The sequence below is a fragment of the Girardinichthys multiradiatus genome, chromosome 2, assembly GCF_021462225.1.
Source record: "Girardinichthys multiradiatus isolate DD_20200921_A chromosome 2, DD_fGirMul_XY1, whole genome shotgun sequence".
Taxonomy (NCBI): Eukaryota; Metazoa; Chordata; class Actinopteri; order Cyprinodontiformes; family Goodeidae; genus Girardinichthys; species Girardinichthys multiradiatus.
In genome coordinates this window covers 21845187-21858273 of record NC_061795.1, presented here as the reverse complement: position 1 = coordinate 21858273, position 13087 = coordinate 21845187, and the positions used below count along the sequence as shown (strand labels likewise).

The following is a 13087-nucleotide window of genomic DNA, read 5'->3' as shown; positions in this document are numbered from 1 at the left end:
TTTGTAAGGAAGTGATGACACTTTGATAACAAGAATAGTTGTGCGATTGTTGCAGTGCGAGCATGACCTTGAATTTTAAAAATTGCAGGCCCAAAATAGCCTCCACAGGAGCAGATGTCCATGCATAAATATATGTAAAACTGTGATGTCAAAAGCTAGATGATATGTCTTCGCCTTTTTCTGGAGCATCTCACTTTGACAACTGTTTTTTGAATAATTAAAGGGCATTTATCATCATATTTAGGGCCAGAAACCCTAAAACTTCTGTTGTTAATGTATATACAATAAATGAATAGCCACTTATTGCTGACTCAGAAAAGGAATTTAGTCAGTATTTTTGCTACAAAGATAATCTATACAAGAAATGTGGGAGAGCTCTGAGGAAGTTAACACAGGTAGAGAGAATAGTTGCTACCTCATCCAACAAAAGCAGTCTCTTTGTTGGAAACACTTCCAGGATTATGAAACAACTGGAATCTTGGATATAATGGAAGATACTACTCAAATTTCAGGGATAAGGACTTATTTTGGAAGACTTTTTTGACGATGAGGGACTTTATTCAGCCGGAGTCATTGGGTAACATCAGAGTTGTCCTTGAGGAGTGCCTACCATCTGCTTTGAAGCATTATTCCAAACCCGGAACGTTTCTCTGTGTCGCTCACATGACCCTCCTTGCCCTGAGAAGACGCTCATGACCTGCTTATCTCATTGCTATGCTTTCCCATCAGACACAGGATATGTGTGTCAACAGGGGACAACAGCACGCTGAGACATCGTAAATACTGCAAATCCAAACAGATGTTGTGGTTGCACTGTTATACTGTGCAAGCTGCATTAAGTTGTGTCATTAAAAATATAAATATATTTTTTTTCTTTTAGTAATAACACTGTAGGTTGCTCAGACATTTAAAATGCAGCCTCTTCTATATTTACACAGTCCCACATATATAATCATGCTTTCAAAACACTACTCTACGCCTGCACTTGAGGTAGTCTTCAAATTAAACTGATCTATAATCTGCTACTTAAGCATAAGCACACTGCAGGGTGAAGGTGCAGCAGTGCACTCATGGAGATGAAACCTGAAGGTGCTGCACTTCAGAAGTTGTCAGGTCAGCACTAGCAATGGGCTTTAAAGAGCAGTGCACGTTGAGGAATCACACCAGCGTCAGGTTATTTTCGCTTCGCCGCTAAGTACAGCTAAAGACCCTGATCAATGTTAAGTGGCCCTTTATCTCAAATAAAAATATTCTTCATTACTGAAATGGCACAGCAGGACCTTTAGAGTAATGATACCATCTGCGATCAGCAGAGGTTCCACTCCTGTTATGTGCAGATAATTTAGTGTCTGGAGTATTTACAGTAGTCTTTTTTAAGGCACTCTGTGAGCAGACAGCAATTAATAAAGCAGATTATGGAGAAGAGGAAGCTAGAATGGGGCAAGCTAATTATCGAATAACAAAGATCCTTGTCTAAAGCAATAATGCCTAAAGACAACATGTCTAAAAGACAATGATAACTATGTTGGTTTAGTTGTTCACCAGATAAGAATCTTGAGAGGGGTAGCATGGTTCTGTTGTTGCTCTGACTCCGTGGGATTCTGAGTCCCTGCAGATATGAACACAATCCATCTTTTCAGTATTAGTGCAATACACTGATACACTGAACAAAAGCCCAACAAAAAGTAGCATTTCCATTTTATAACGACCAAACATAACATTACGACCACTTACCTAAGAGCATGTTGGTTCCGCTTTTTCTGCAAGATCAACCCTGACCTGTCAAGAAATGAACCCCGCTGAGCCTCTAAAGTTTTGCTTTAGTGTCTGGTTCCGAAATGATAGCAGTGGATCCTTTAAGTTGCAAGGAGTCAGTTGGAGTGGTCCTGACATCTAATAAGTATGCATTCTTGGTTCATCCTCTGGGGAGAGAACTGGTAAGGCTATATATATGAATTCTGATAGCCAATCCCGATTGGAGAAAAAGAGCATTTATACAACTGAAAAAGGCCACAGCCATCAGAGCTGTTTCCATTATGATTTGCAACATTGCTTATGTAGGTGGTACTTTTCAAAGCAACATCAACATGGATGGTAAGACCAAGGTTTTGTGGTAGATCATTGCCCAATGCAGGCAACATGTAAGATCTATAAAAATTACACATAACATCACTTTTTACCAGCATGCTCAGAATATTCAATGGAGCTGGAGTTGAGCATGTTAATCGCAACAAGGTCCTTAAGGTACAATACAGCATAGAGACACAAAGGCCTTGCAGAGTGCATTTGAGTGTCCCTATCCTGTATCAAGGATTTGTTTTAGACCCACTACTGGAACAGGGCTCTGCAATTTATCAGATATTCCTAACACCGTCTCTACAAACCTTCTGATGGCCTCTGCTGCCAAAAGGCAAACCACAACATCAAAAGCAGAACCATCAGACTGCTCCAGGACTACCTGCAACAAGCCGATAAACTGCTGCTATTAAGGTTATGCTCTTTAAATCTGATGTGTTTTGTGTTTGTATCTATTTGTATTTTATGTTTTTTATCTATGTTACACACATTTGATGATTGACTCCAAGGTGTATATTGTATATATTGTTTGCTATACAATGAAATGAGAATAAACTGATTTGACTTGTTTCAAGTCTCATGAAATGTACAAGGAAAATATTTGGGTTAAAAGTTATCAGAACGTATAATGGATTTAGTCTGTGAGGTCATCATAATGGTAAACAGAGAGTTGTTAAAGGGATTGGTTATTTTTTCTATGACTAACAGTGATTCAGGGAGGTGTGTTTAATGATTCAGAGGTAAACTGTGAGAAAGGCAACCCATTTAGAGCCTTTTTTCTATAATCCTAAAACTTCTACAAATCTTTTTCCATTATACAAATAAATTAAGTGTTAAATGATTTTTCCAGAGTTGCCCATTAACCTGGTTTGCTGACTTGACTCGCCATAATAGCTGTCCCGGGTTGTGGTTTATGCATGCCGATCAAATGATACTATGTGTTGAGACTGTGGAGGCACAGATGACTTTAAACTATATAGAAATGAACTTAAACTAGAGTAGGAAGTGAGATTTTACAGTTGTTACAGTTGAAACTAGATATTTACACACACTGTATGACCTCAATTCTGACAGTCACATAATCAGACTATCAGACAATGTGATGGTGCTCTTAGGCCTGCAAGCTTTGCTTCTTCCTTCAGTTGTCACAATGGTCATTATGGTCAAACACTTCAAATCTAGTTTCATCAAACGACAACAGATACTAAGGTCTTTGTCCCTGAGTGTATTTGCAAACTGTAATCAGAACTAAACAGTTTGAAGGCTGGACATTGCCATACTGTTTATTCTTACAAATAATTGTTTAAACATGTGAACATGGCACATTCAGTCATTTAGAAATTTTACCCAAGGATGAACCAGACTTGTGGAGGTCCACAATTTTCTTCTTAATACCTTCGCTCATTTCTTTAGATTTTTCCATGATGTCACACAATGAAAGTTTTGAGGTTTTGCCTCAATATATATCCACATGTTTGGCTCCAGTTAACACCTTTTAGAAGCTTACAAAGCCAAGTCCTCATCTGGGCTTTCCCAGGTTGATTAAAGGCACAGTGATCTTTGTGTATGTAAATTCTGAATTTGAAGAAATTCCTAAAAACAATTTAAATAACGTTCTTGCTTACTATTCTGGTATTAAACAAATAGAAATATTTCTGTTCTTCATAAGGTCTCAACAGTATGCTCATTTAAACTGAGCTCAGTTTAATATTACAATTCAGTTCTCAGTCTGAAAGATAGCTAGACTGAAAAAAACTTGTGATGTTGAGAGATGTGCACAGATGTTAAAGTGCCTCCAGTGTAAAGAGGAGAGACCTCACTCTGCTCAGACAAGAGGTTGCTCCTGAGCTGGCACCAGAACAAAGCCCTCTAACAGCTGCCTCATAATGTGCAACTTCTCATTACACTTTACCTCATGTCTCAAGTCTGGCCTGTGTTGCAGAGTGGAGAACCCACGCTTTTCTTAGCATTGAGCAATTACATAAGAATGTATTGCACAATCCCAAATAGACACAAAGCTCTGTGGTTAGTAGTGATTATCCTTTGTGTTCATCATGTAAACCCTGGTTTTCCTACATAAAATAAAATTTAACATTTTTAATCTGAACTTTTTACGGGCTAGTTATATTAAATCATTCCGGTAAATGTGTTTTTTTCTCTTCTTCTTCCTTATTTATTGTTATCTTCTTTCCTATTTTATTTGTGGTCTAAACACAAAGCCATTTTCGGTGAGTCATTGGTATTGCATTTTAAACAGACATCCATCTAAACACAGTGAGACATTTATATCCCAGATGTAAGTTCTTGTTTCCCTTTCCTTTCAATTTAGTTTTATTCTCTATTACTCGACAATTTGCAGTTAAAACATTTAGTGACTTGTAGAAAATATTTTTACGGCTTGAAGCTCTTGTGTATTTTACTTGGATTTTAAGTGGTAGCCCAAAACACAGTAGTGCATAATTGTAAAATGGGCTGAAAGTGATATTATCTTTTCTAATCTTTTTTTCTCAGATTAAAGATGAAAAAAATGTTTTGTATTAAACGCTTTTTATTCTGACAAACCTAAATAAAATAATATATTCAAAAGTCACCTAATTAGTACATATAGCCCAAGGTAATGTTACTACAAATACAGCTGATCTCAGAAAGCCTAAGAGGTTTGTTAGAGCACCTTAGTGAACAAACAGCATCATAAATAGCAATGACCACAAGAGACACTTCAGGTGCACAGCTGTTTTAGAGAAATAACTCCAAAGACTTGCAGCTTTAATTGCAGCAAAATGTTGTCAAGGGTATGAAAACAAATGCACAACACATATTCCAATTTTGATTTGTGCATGAATGAAAACTACTGCGTACCACATTATGTTGGTCCATCACATAAAATTCTAAATGTTTGTGGTTGTAATGTGACAAAATGTGAAAAACGCCAGGCGGTATAAATACTTTACTGAAATATTTTAGTCCCAAATACAAGTTCTGTACCTATCCCTCCTCTAGAAGGTCGAACACAGCTTCCCACTTTCTTTCAGGCCCCTACTTTAGCTAAATGGTTTTAGGTTGTTTGAGAGGTAATGATAAGCTATGGCTCAGTGCGGCATTGTTCACCCTGGAAACTGTGAGCTGAGTTTAAGGAACATTTGTGTTCCAGCCCAACAGTATGTGTTTGGTTATGTCAGTACTGTGAGCCCTGGACATAGAATGTCTTAAAGACAGACTGGGATAACAGTGAAATCCCAAATCCTCCCTGTAACTTGTGATTCTACGAAAAAAAGATCAATACATTTTCAGTAAGAACTTGGTTTGGTCATACTTTTAGAAAATGTGTGTCATAGTTGGGACAGATTTGTTTCACTTCTCTTTTCTGCTGAAATTGTGCTCGGAGTAATTTGAGTTCAGTTTTTTTCATGTGGAAAAAATGTTCTGACATTGATCAGTTTGCAAACAAATTTTTTGGAGCACAACACTACCTCTGAATTTAATATAAGGTTAAGCTAATAGGAGGTCGGAGACTCAGTATTTTCTGTCCTCATGTGGATCATTGTCCAATTACCTGGAGAAAAAACAGGCAGTTTTTTTGTACGTCACATTAGAAAGCTGGGTTATCTGCTCCGGGTAAGCAGAATACAAAGAGTCCAGTGTTTGATGGTTGACCAGGCCGGGCGTCAGCTCCCAGACAGCTTCTGCTTTCTTCAAACATACTCACCAAATGGAGGACCGAAAGGTTGGCAGGTATGTCTGTCTCTGGCAACCACCCATCGTGCCTGCTTATAACATTAAATGTGTGCCCAAAGAACAATGCAAGGCAGTGCAACAACGGGCTGGGCACAGTGGTGTTGGATGACCTGCCTTTGTAATGCAGTGAAAGGCTGATGATGCAGTTTCAGTGTACATTAACAAAAGCAAAAAAACCTGAAGGTGGAGTTTGGTAGCATGGGTGTGTTTGTAAAGTTTGGGCATAAACACATTTCAGTGCACGCAGCAAAACAAACATATAACCAGGAGAATTTTTTAGAATTGTACTTAATTTAGGAGACTATAATGGTTTTTTTTTTTTTTTATCACTGTACAACTCAAAAAGTGTCATCTCACAAAAGATTCGACTTCCTGCACATTTTTTTAAGTTTTATTAATATATAAGTTAGTCTTTGGGGAGGCAGTATTGGTCAATTTTACATTGAACTGAATGAATGAATGAATGAATGAATAAATGAATGAATGAATGAATGAAACTGCCAGTCTGTACAAGGTTGAGTGTTTTATTGAGGCCAGAACTCCCCTGGAAAGACTTAAAATTTCCAGATTTTACAAACAATTTATTTAAATTTACACAAAATGCCCAAAGTGATCAGGCATCAAATATGTAAGCTTGACATTCAATTAAAATCCAAAAACTGGAAATAATGTGGACATTAACATTTATCTGCTGTTTCCCTGTAGAGTTTATAGTAAAAAAAACAGAGTTCACCCTATGTTTCCTCTTTTCCTTTACCTGAGTAACATCTCTTCCTGAAAAATATACATGTGCACTTACAGTATACAAGACAGCTCTGTCTAGAATGTTGAACAAGACTTAGGTAGAAGTGCTGCAAGACTTAGAAGACTTAGGTGGAAGTTGACATGTTACTCAATGAGTATGACCTGTTTGGACAATGCTCATTCAGGGAATTTCAAAAATTTTATTAAAAGGAAATATATCAGTCTTTTTACTATTTTCTGTTTCCATACAAGACCTAAAAAATAGTAAAAAGTAAAATTTACTTTTCAAGATTGAGGAACCCTGTCATTGTTTGGAATCTGTACTCTTAAAACCCCGTGCCTAACTATATGATGAGAGCCCCATGTGGCTCCAGTCATAAGGCACGAGCTCCTGCCAGAATAAAGGGGTCCATCTGTTGATGGCTAATTCTGGGATTTAAGCTTTCATTAAAAATGTCTCCTGTGAAAAAGAAAACCCCGATGGGATCCTGCAGATCAATTTTGTCCTGGGGCTCTGTAACAGGTTAACCCACCCCTGCCTTTCTGTTTGATGTATCTTTGTTAAGAGCATCTCCTTTATTTTAACTAAGATATAAAGAAATAAAATAACAAAACAAGCGTTTACCATAACTAGAACCTTGCCAAAAGTTTTTACACCTTGAACCTTGTCAAAATTCAATATAGCCAATGGATACATGGGTTTAAAAGGTTTTACAAATAAAAGTATTTGAAGTGTGGTGTGCATTTGTATTTTGGTGTCTTTTAATTGCAATTATGGTTTTTGCCATTTCTTTTTCACAAAATTGCTCAAGCTTAGTCAGATTGGATGGAGATCTGTGAATATCAAGTTTCCAGTCTTGTCAATGGTTCTCAATTGGATTCAGGTTAGTACTTTGACTAAGCCATTCTAATATATGAATATGCTTTCATCTAAGGGTTGTTGTCTTTAGGGTTGTTGTTCTTTTGGAAGGGGAACCCCTGGTCCTATCGCAAATCTTCTGGAGCCTCTGACAGATTTTCTTCCAGGACTTTCCAGGTATTTATCTTCCATCAACGGTGAGCAATTGCAGAAAAAAGCTATTCCAACAGTTTGATGCTCCTACTAACATGGTAGCTTCCTGCAATTTCCATTTTTACCCAAATATTCAACTTTGGTATTGTCTGACCAAAGGATCTGCTTCCACGTTTGCTGCATGTGTCCTCAACGTGTTTTTTCCTGAAAAATGTATTAGTTTTCAAATTATTTTACTGTCATTTTATTTCTTAGGCATTGATATATGGTCCCCTCTAATATCTCCCTGTTGTATTTTTTTTACTCAATGGATTTCCCTGAGCCCATCGTCCCACTAACCCGCCGGGGAAATCGCCGGTAGTCCCATATGCCAGTCCACCCCTGGTAGTATGTCTCCCCTGGTTAGATTGTGAAAACAGTCCGTCATTGAGTGATGCTTTTATCTTGAAAGCGTGTCCGTGAACGTGACATCCTCTTAGTACTTTGGCAAACTGAAGTATTCTGTCAGTTAGAGTCAACAGGAAACAGTACACTATCCCAACTAACAGCGCTATCTACCACCAAATCCACAACGCTCCTGACTTCTTTAGCATCATGACAGAAGTTAAGTTAGCCGTTTCTGCTAGCTCCTTTTCAGAACCAGGCAGCCATAATGGTCTCAACGCCTACTTCCTAGAGGCTTGACCCTTAGCCAATAGGAGAGAAGCTAAAGTGGTGACGTTGTTCCAAAGACCGTCCCCTCCCTCTCAGTCCCGCCCTGTTCATATTTACATTTCCAGCTGCATGTTGAGGAGGAAAAAAGAAAGAGGGATATAAATGGGCTCAGGTGTATCCGTTGGGTAAAAAAAAAAAACACTACAGTGATATATTTGAGGGAAAAACATATCTAGCTACTTTTTGGCTCAGTAATTATTTTATTGAGAGACTTATTTATTTATGTATTTATTTTTAGTTATGGCAGGATTTTTCCTCCATAACCGTTGGCCTCTTGGCTTCTCTGACTAATTGGTGGAATCTATAGTAATCGGTTGACTTCTGAAGGCAACTGGTTGTTCTTGATTTCATTTAGGGGTGTCACGGCAGAGGGGTCTGAATACAAATGGAGATCACACTTAATTTTAAAAATAATTTAAAAACATATGTCTTTCTGACTGTCTTATAACTTGACAGTTGTTGGTCTATCACTTAAGTGTGTAAAACTTGATTGGGTATGAACACTTTACAAAGCACTGTTTCAGTTTCCAACAAACAAAAATAAGCTTTCTGCTGAGTCCTCTCTCGTGAAACTGGAGCCTTTTACCTGGCGGCCCCATGAGGCCGAGGGTTGCTCCTGCCCCCCTCTCAGCTATCCGCCGTTGCCAAGGTTTCCGTGTACGCGCTGCCTGCACCAGCGGCGCCGCGCCGCTGTCATACATTAGTGCCAGACATGGCGGCGGAGCTACAGCTCGAGTGGATTTCTGCTCTCCCGTCTTCCTGGACTTATGGGGTTACTCGGGACGGACGCATCTTCTTCATTAAGTAATTATACACTTACCTATCCCAGCTTAAGTCCTTGAGCTCGCTTCTATTACGGAGAAAGTCCCGGCTCATTAATACACGCGTTATATTATCCCTCTCTGTCTCAACAGCGAAGAAGCCAATAGTACAACCTGGCTGCATCCAGTGAGCGGTGAAGCAGTCAGTACCGGACACAGGAAAACTCCAGGTAAGAAGGAGAAGAAGAAATGTCACTCAGCTGTCAAGTTTCTGTTAACCGCAGCGGCTGGCTGGCGCGTCCGCAGTCATGTGTTGTTATGTTGCCCCCCCAAAACCCCGACTCTACCCACGCTGAGGGGGTGAACGAGAGAGGGGAGCTCTGTCATCCGTGCTCTCTTTCTTAATGCATGAGTGGGCTTCTGGCGCTCGTGCTGTGAAAGTGAGCCCCACTCATCCCCACGGCTGGACGGAGCGCGAGCCACCTTCCCGCGAGCCTCCTGCTCAGGTTGGTTCGGTCACTGAAGTTGACGAGGTGACGCTAGCTAACGTAACTTGAGAACTTGTAAAGAGTCGGTGCCCACAAACAGCACCCTGTGTGTAAACTAGACTTGGAAGCTACGTTTGATTTTGTTGTCATTCTTGGTGTTTTTTTCCTGAACGATTCATGAAGAAAACGAGCCCACCACTGAGGTCCTTCCTGTGGGATCAGTTCTGTTTACATGAACATCTACACCGCTCTAAAGCTGGCTGGTAGGTTGGTACATGTCAACAACGCCTCTAAGCAATATTTCAGAAAATCACTATGTGTTTGATGGTGAAATCTGTTCCTGCGGTGCTTTTGGCTGCGACACGATGGATTCATTAGCGGATGACTTTAAACTTCCCTTTGCAAGAATCCTAATTAGTTATTACAATGTAGCTGCTTTATACGTACGTCATGATATTGTAAAAACATACGTTTTGTTTTCCTCTAAATGTCAAAATTTTAATAACTAAGGGTAGAAATTTGGAATTATATTTCAGGAATGATTTAAGTGGTAAACGGTTTTGCAGGCATATTTAGACTAATTTTATGTCTTTAAGTTCTTCCTCTCAGAACTACTTGCACCCATAAGAGACTGTGTGGCTGATCTCCGATCACCAATTTTAACAGATCTAACAGCGATTTATGGTGGTTAGTTAAGGTATCTTTCATGTTTTTGAACTCTGGGAGGAAGCCAGGGTACCTAGAGAAAACATAGGTATGCGTAGGGAGAACATACAAAAAGGCCCATGGCCAGGATTTGAACTCAGGACCTACCTGCTAAAAAGCAAGACTGCTAACAACTTCATCACTATGCAGCTCTCTAATTGAACAGTACCATAAAATGTTTCTAGTAAACTAAGACTATAATACCTCAAAAGCAGCTCAAAGTTGTCGCTGTCTCATTAAAAATCAAAGAGGTACAGGAATGAAACCGAACTAAAAAAAATTACAGCGGATCTCCTTTACTGTATTAGAAGACAGATAATATGGCACTAACCTTTTTCCTATTTCTTTTTTTGCACACTTCAAAATGTAATGTGTGTTATATCACAAGGTAAGCATTTCTTTTCAACACCTTTTCAAAATAACAGCAGAGCTCAACTGAAAGTTTAAGAGGAAAAAACTGATTCGTTATGTTTTGGTTTGTTGAATCTTTAATTTATTGTAGCTTTACAGAAGTACATTTAATTAAAACAAAGACAACATGATTTGACATTTTAAATAGTCTTCTAACATCTTATGTTAGTAATTAGACAGGTTAGAGTGGTAAACATGGTTAGCATCAATAACAGCGGTCCTTGTGTGTTTTTGGGATTATGAATCTGAGAATATTATTTAATATTTAATATTTTAATATTTTATCAAATAATATTTCAGTCTGTTAAGGGTTGTCCTGTGAATACCAGCCCAGTAAGGCGATGGTATTAGGACAAAATAGAAAGGTGTGAGACGAGCTCTGACATTATTGAACAGCATAAACTCTGCACACACAAGGAATGAATTCACACAATTTCTTAAAATACAAGAATTTATTAACAAAAATTAATCAACTCAAAGTCAAACAAATTTCAATCAACAAACTCTTTACTATGCTAAAACAATCCAACTAACTACCAAGCAGAATTAAAGAATAACAAAGATTAATGGACTATGTACAATATAAACAGGTTGATCAAAGATGATTGAAAACCATGACCAACAGAGTGATGCAACATTACTATGCAATGTTTATGTTTGAGAACCAAGGATTATGTTGAAGAATCTGGAAGTGAAGTTAAGTTAGTCTTGGAACCAACTTAGACAATAATCAGCAAACGTTTAGACAACTATTCACAATGCAAGATCATAAAATATTATTTTAATAAAATAATGTTTTAAAATGATCTGATGAATAAATGATGACCATTTCTCAACGGTGTCTTATTAGCTGCCTTTGCTTATTCAAATGAGGAGCTGTTTGTTCGGTCTAAAAAGTCTTTGAGAGGTCCTGGTCTTCTGTTTGAGGGATTCTTGTGGACAAGGAGGTAATTAGACATTTCCCTGGAAGCACAGAAAACAGTAAATGGTGAGCAACAGGTGAAACCGGCAAAACATAGAACTAGATAAAACTATCAAGGAGCAAGGATCACTAGGAATCAGAGGCTTGAGTCCACCAGCAAGGTTGACCATCAGGCGAAGACTTATTGGCAAACAGCTCCTTGAATCTCCAGCAGCTTGGATTAGATGATTGACAACAGGTGTGCTGTCAGGCGCCTGCCATCGCTCTCACCAGCAAAGATCCTCTATTCAGAAGAGAACTCAAACTCCACACAAAAATCACTCACACACAAAAACCCACCAAGATCATAACAGCCATCCATTTACCTCAGAACTGGGAACTGGGAAGTCAGAGTGACATAATCTCCGAGGTGATAGCATTCCAGCTTCCCGCTTGTCTGGAAGTACGCTTGTACTCATTGTTCGTATATGGCCACCACTGCAAGAATAACAATGACAATAACACTGTTGTATGCAGTATATCATGCATATAAACAGCATTGAAGCATCTCGTCTTATAAACACTGAAAAGCAGTACGACTGGCTAAAGGTTTCATAAATAATAAAGATCTGCTAGAAATAATTAAAGTAAGAAAGTTTTGCTACTGTTGTATGTTGATGTGAGTAGAGGCCATCTTGAAGGCAGAAGTCGGGTATGGTCTTGTTGCCTTGACTTTCCGACTCGTATTTCCGACTTCTGGGGGCGTTCTAGTTGAAAGTCCGTTGTCTGAGTGCAAATGGAAGGCACTATACGTTTGAACAGATATCCTGCTGGTCTGAATGTATCTAGATGAAGAAATTAGGCAGTTTAATACCCTTGTATTACTCACTGGCATCATAGTTTTCTTACATCTCTTGTCTGTCTGCCCAGTGTAAGTACAGTAAGTGTTGCACGTTTAACGATAATAGCTTTCCTGTAAAAGTATTTACCTCTTGCTTTGCAGAAAACGCACTGTTAATTGTTTTTCCCTTTTACATTTTCCACAAATGAAATGCGTGTAATGGCTATCAGTGTCCATTTTAGCTGACATCATCCTTACTGTGGATATAATGATTTTTGTCTTTTATACAGCTGATAATGTTGGACTGTTTCCTTCTCACGTCAGTACAGGTCAAAAGAAAGTTTTAAATCGAAGCATCAAGAATCACCAAGTCTGAGCTAAAAATGTTGTATGTGACAGATTTCTTTCCAGATTAGGCATGTAAAAGGAGAAGTGATTATGCTTATGTAAGAAGCTACATCAGAAGTTGTGGCATGGTGTGAATTTTTACTTTGTTTGACATTGCACTTGTGGTGTGACTTTTTTTGCATTCAGCTTTAAACATTTAAAAAACACCAACCTAGTCTTCAGGGACTCTTAGCAGGCAACTATATTAATAACTAACTCTTAACAATTTTAGCAAGAAAAATATTCTAAGTCAAATGTTTTTCACTGTCATAGAGATATGCTTTCATTATCCTCTTCTAATAGTGAATAAAT

The 13087-nt window shown here is 38.4% G+C and overlaps 1 protein-coding gene across 22 annotated transcripts in view; it reads left to right on the top strand.

Annotated features, from left to right (window-relative positions):
• Positions 1–8384: 8384 nt before the first annotated feature.
• Positions 8385–13087, top strand: part of LOC124880035 (pleckstrin homology domain-containing family A member 5-like) — a 110801-nt gene continuing 106098 nt past the window's right edge. For 8 of the 22 annotated variants that reach the window (XM_047385027.1, XM_047385009.1, XM_047385017.1 and 5 more), the window contains exons 1-2: positions 8930–9085; positions 9196–9272. In XM_047385027.1, coding sequence (XP_047240983.1) covers positions 8994–9085; positions 9196–9272 — 169 coding nt within the window. In that variant the 5' untranslated portion in view covers positions 8930–8993. Of the gene's footprint in view, positions 9086–9195; positions 9273–13087 lie in introns of all 22 variants that reach the window. The other 14 variants (XM_047384991.1, XM_047384970.1, XM_047384923.1 and 11 more) reach the window with 4 other exon arrangements.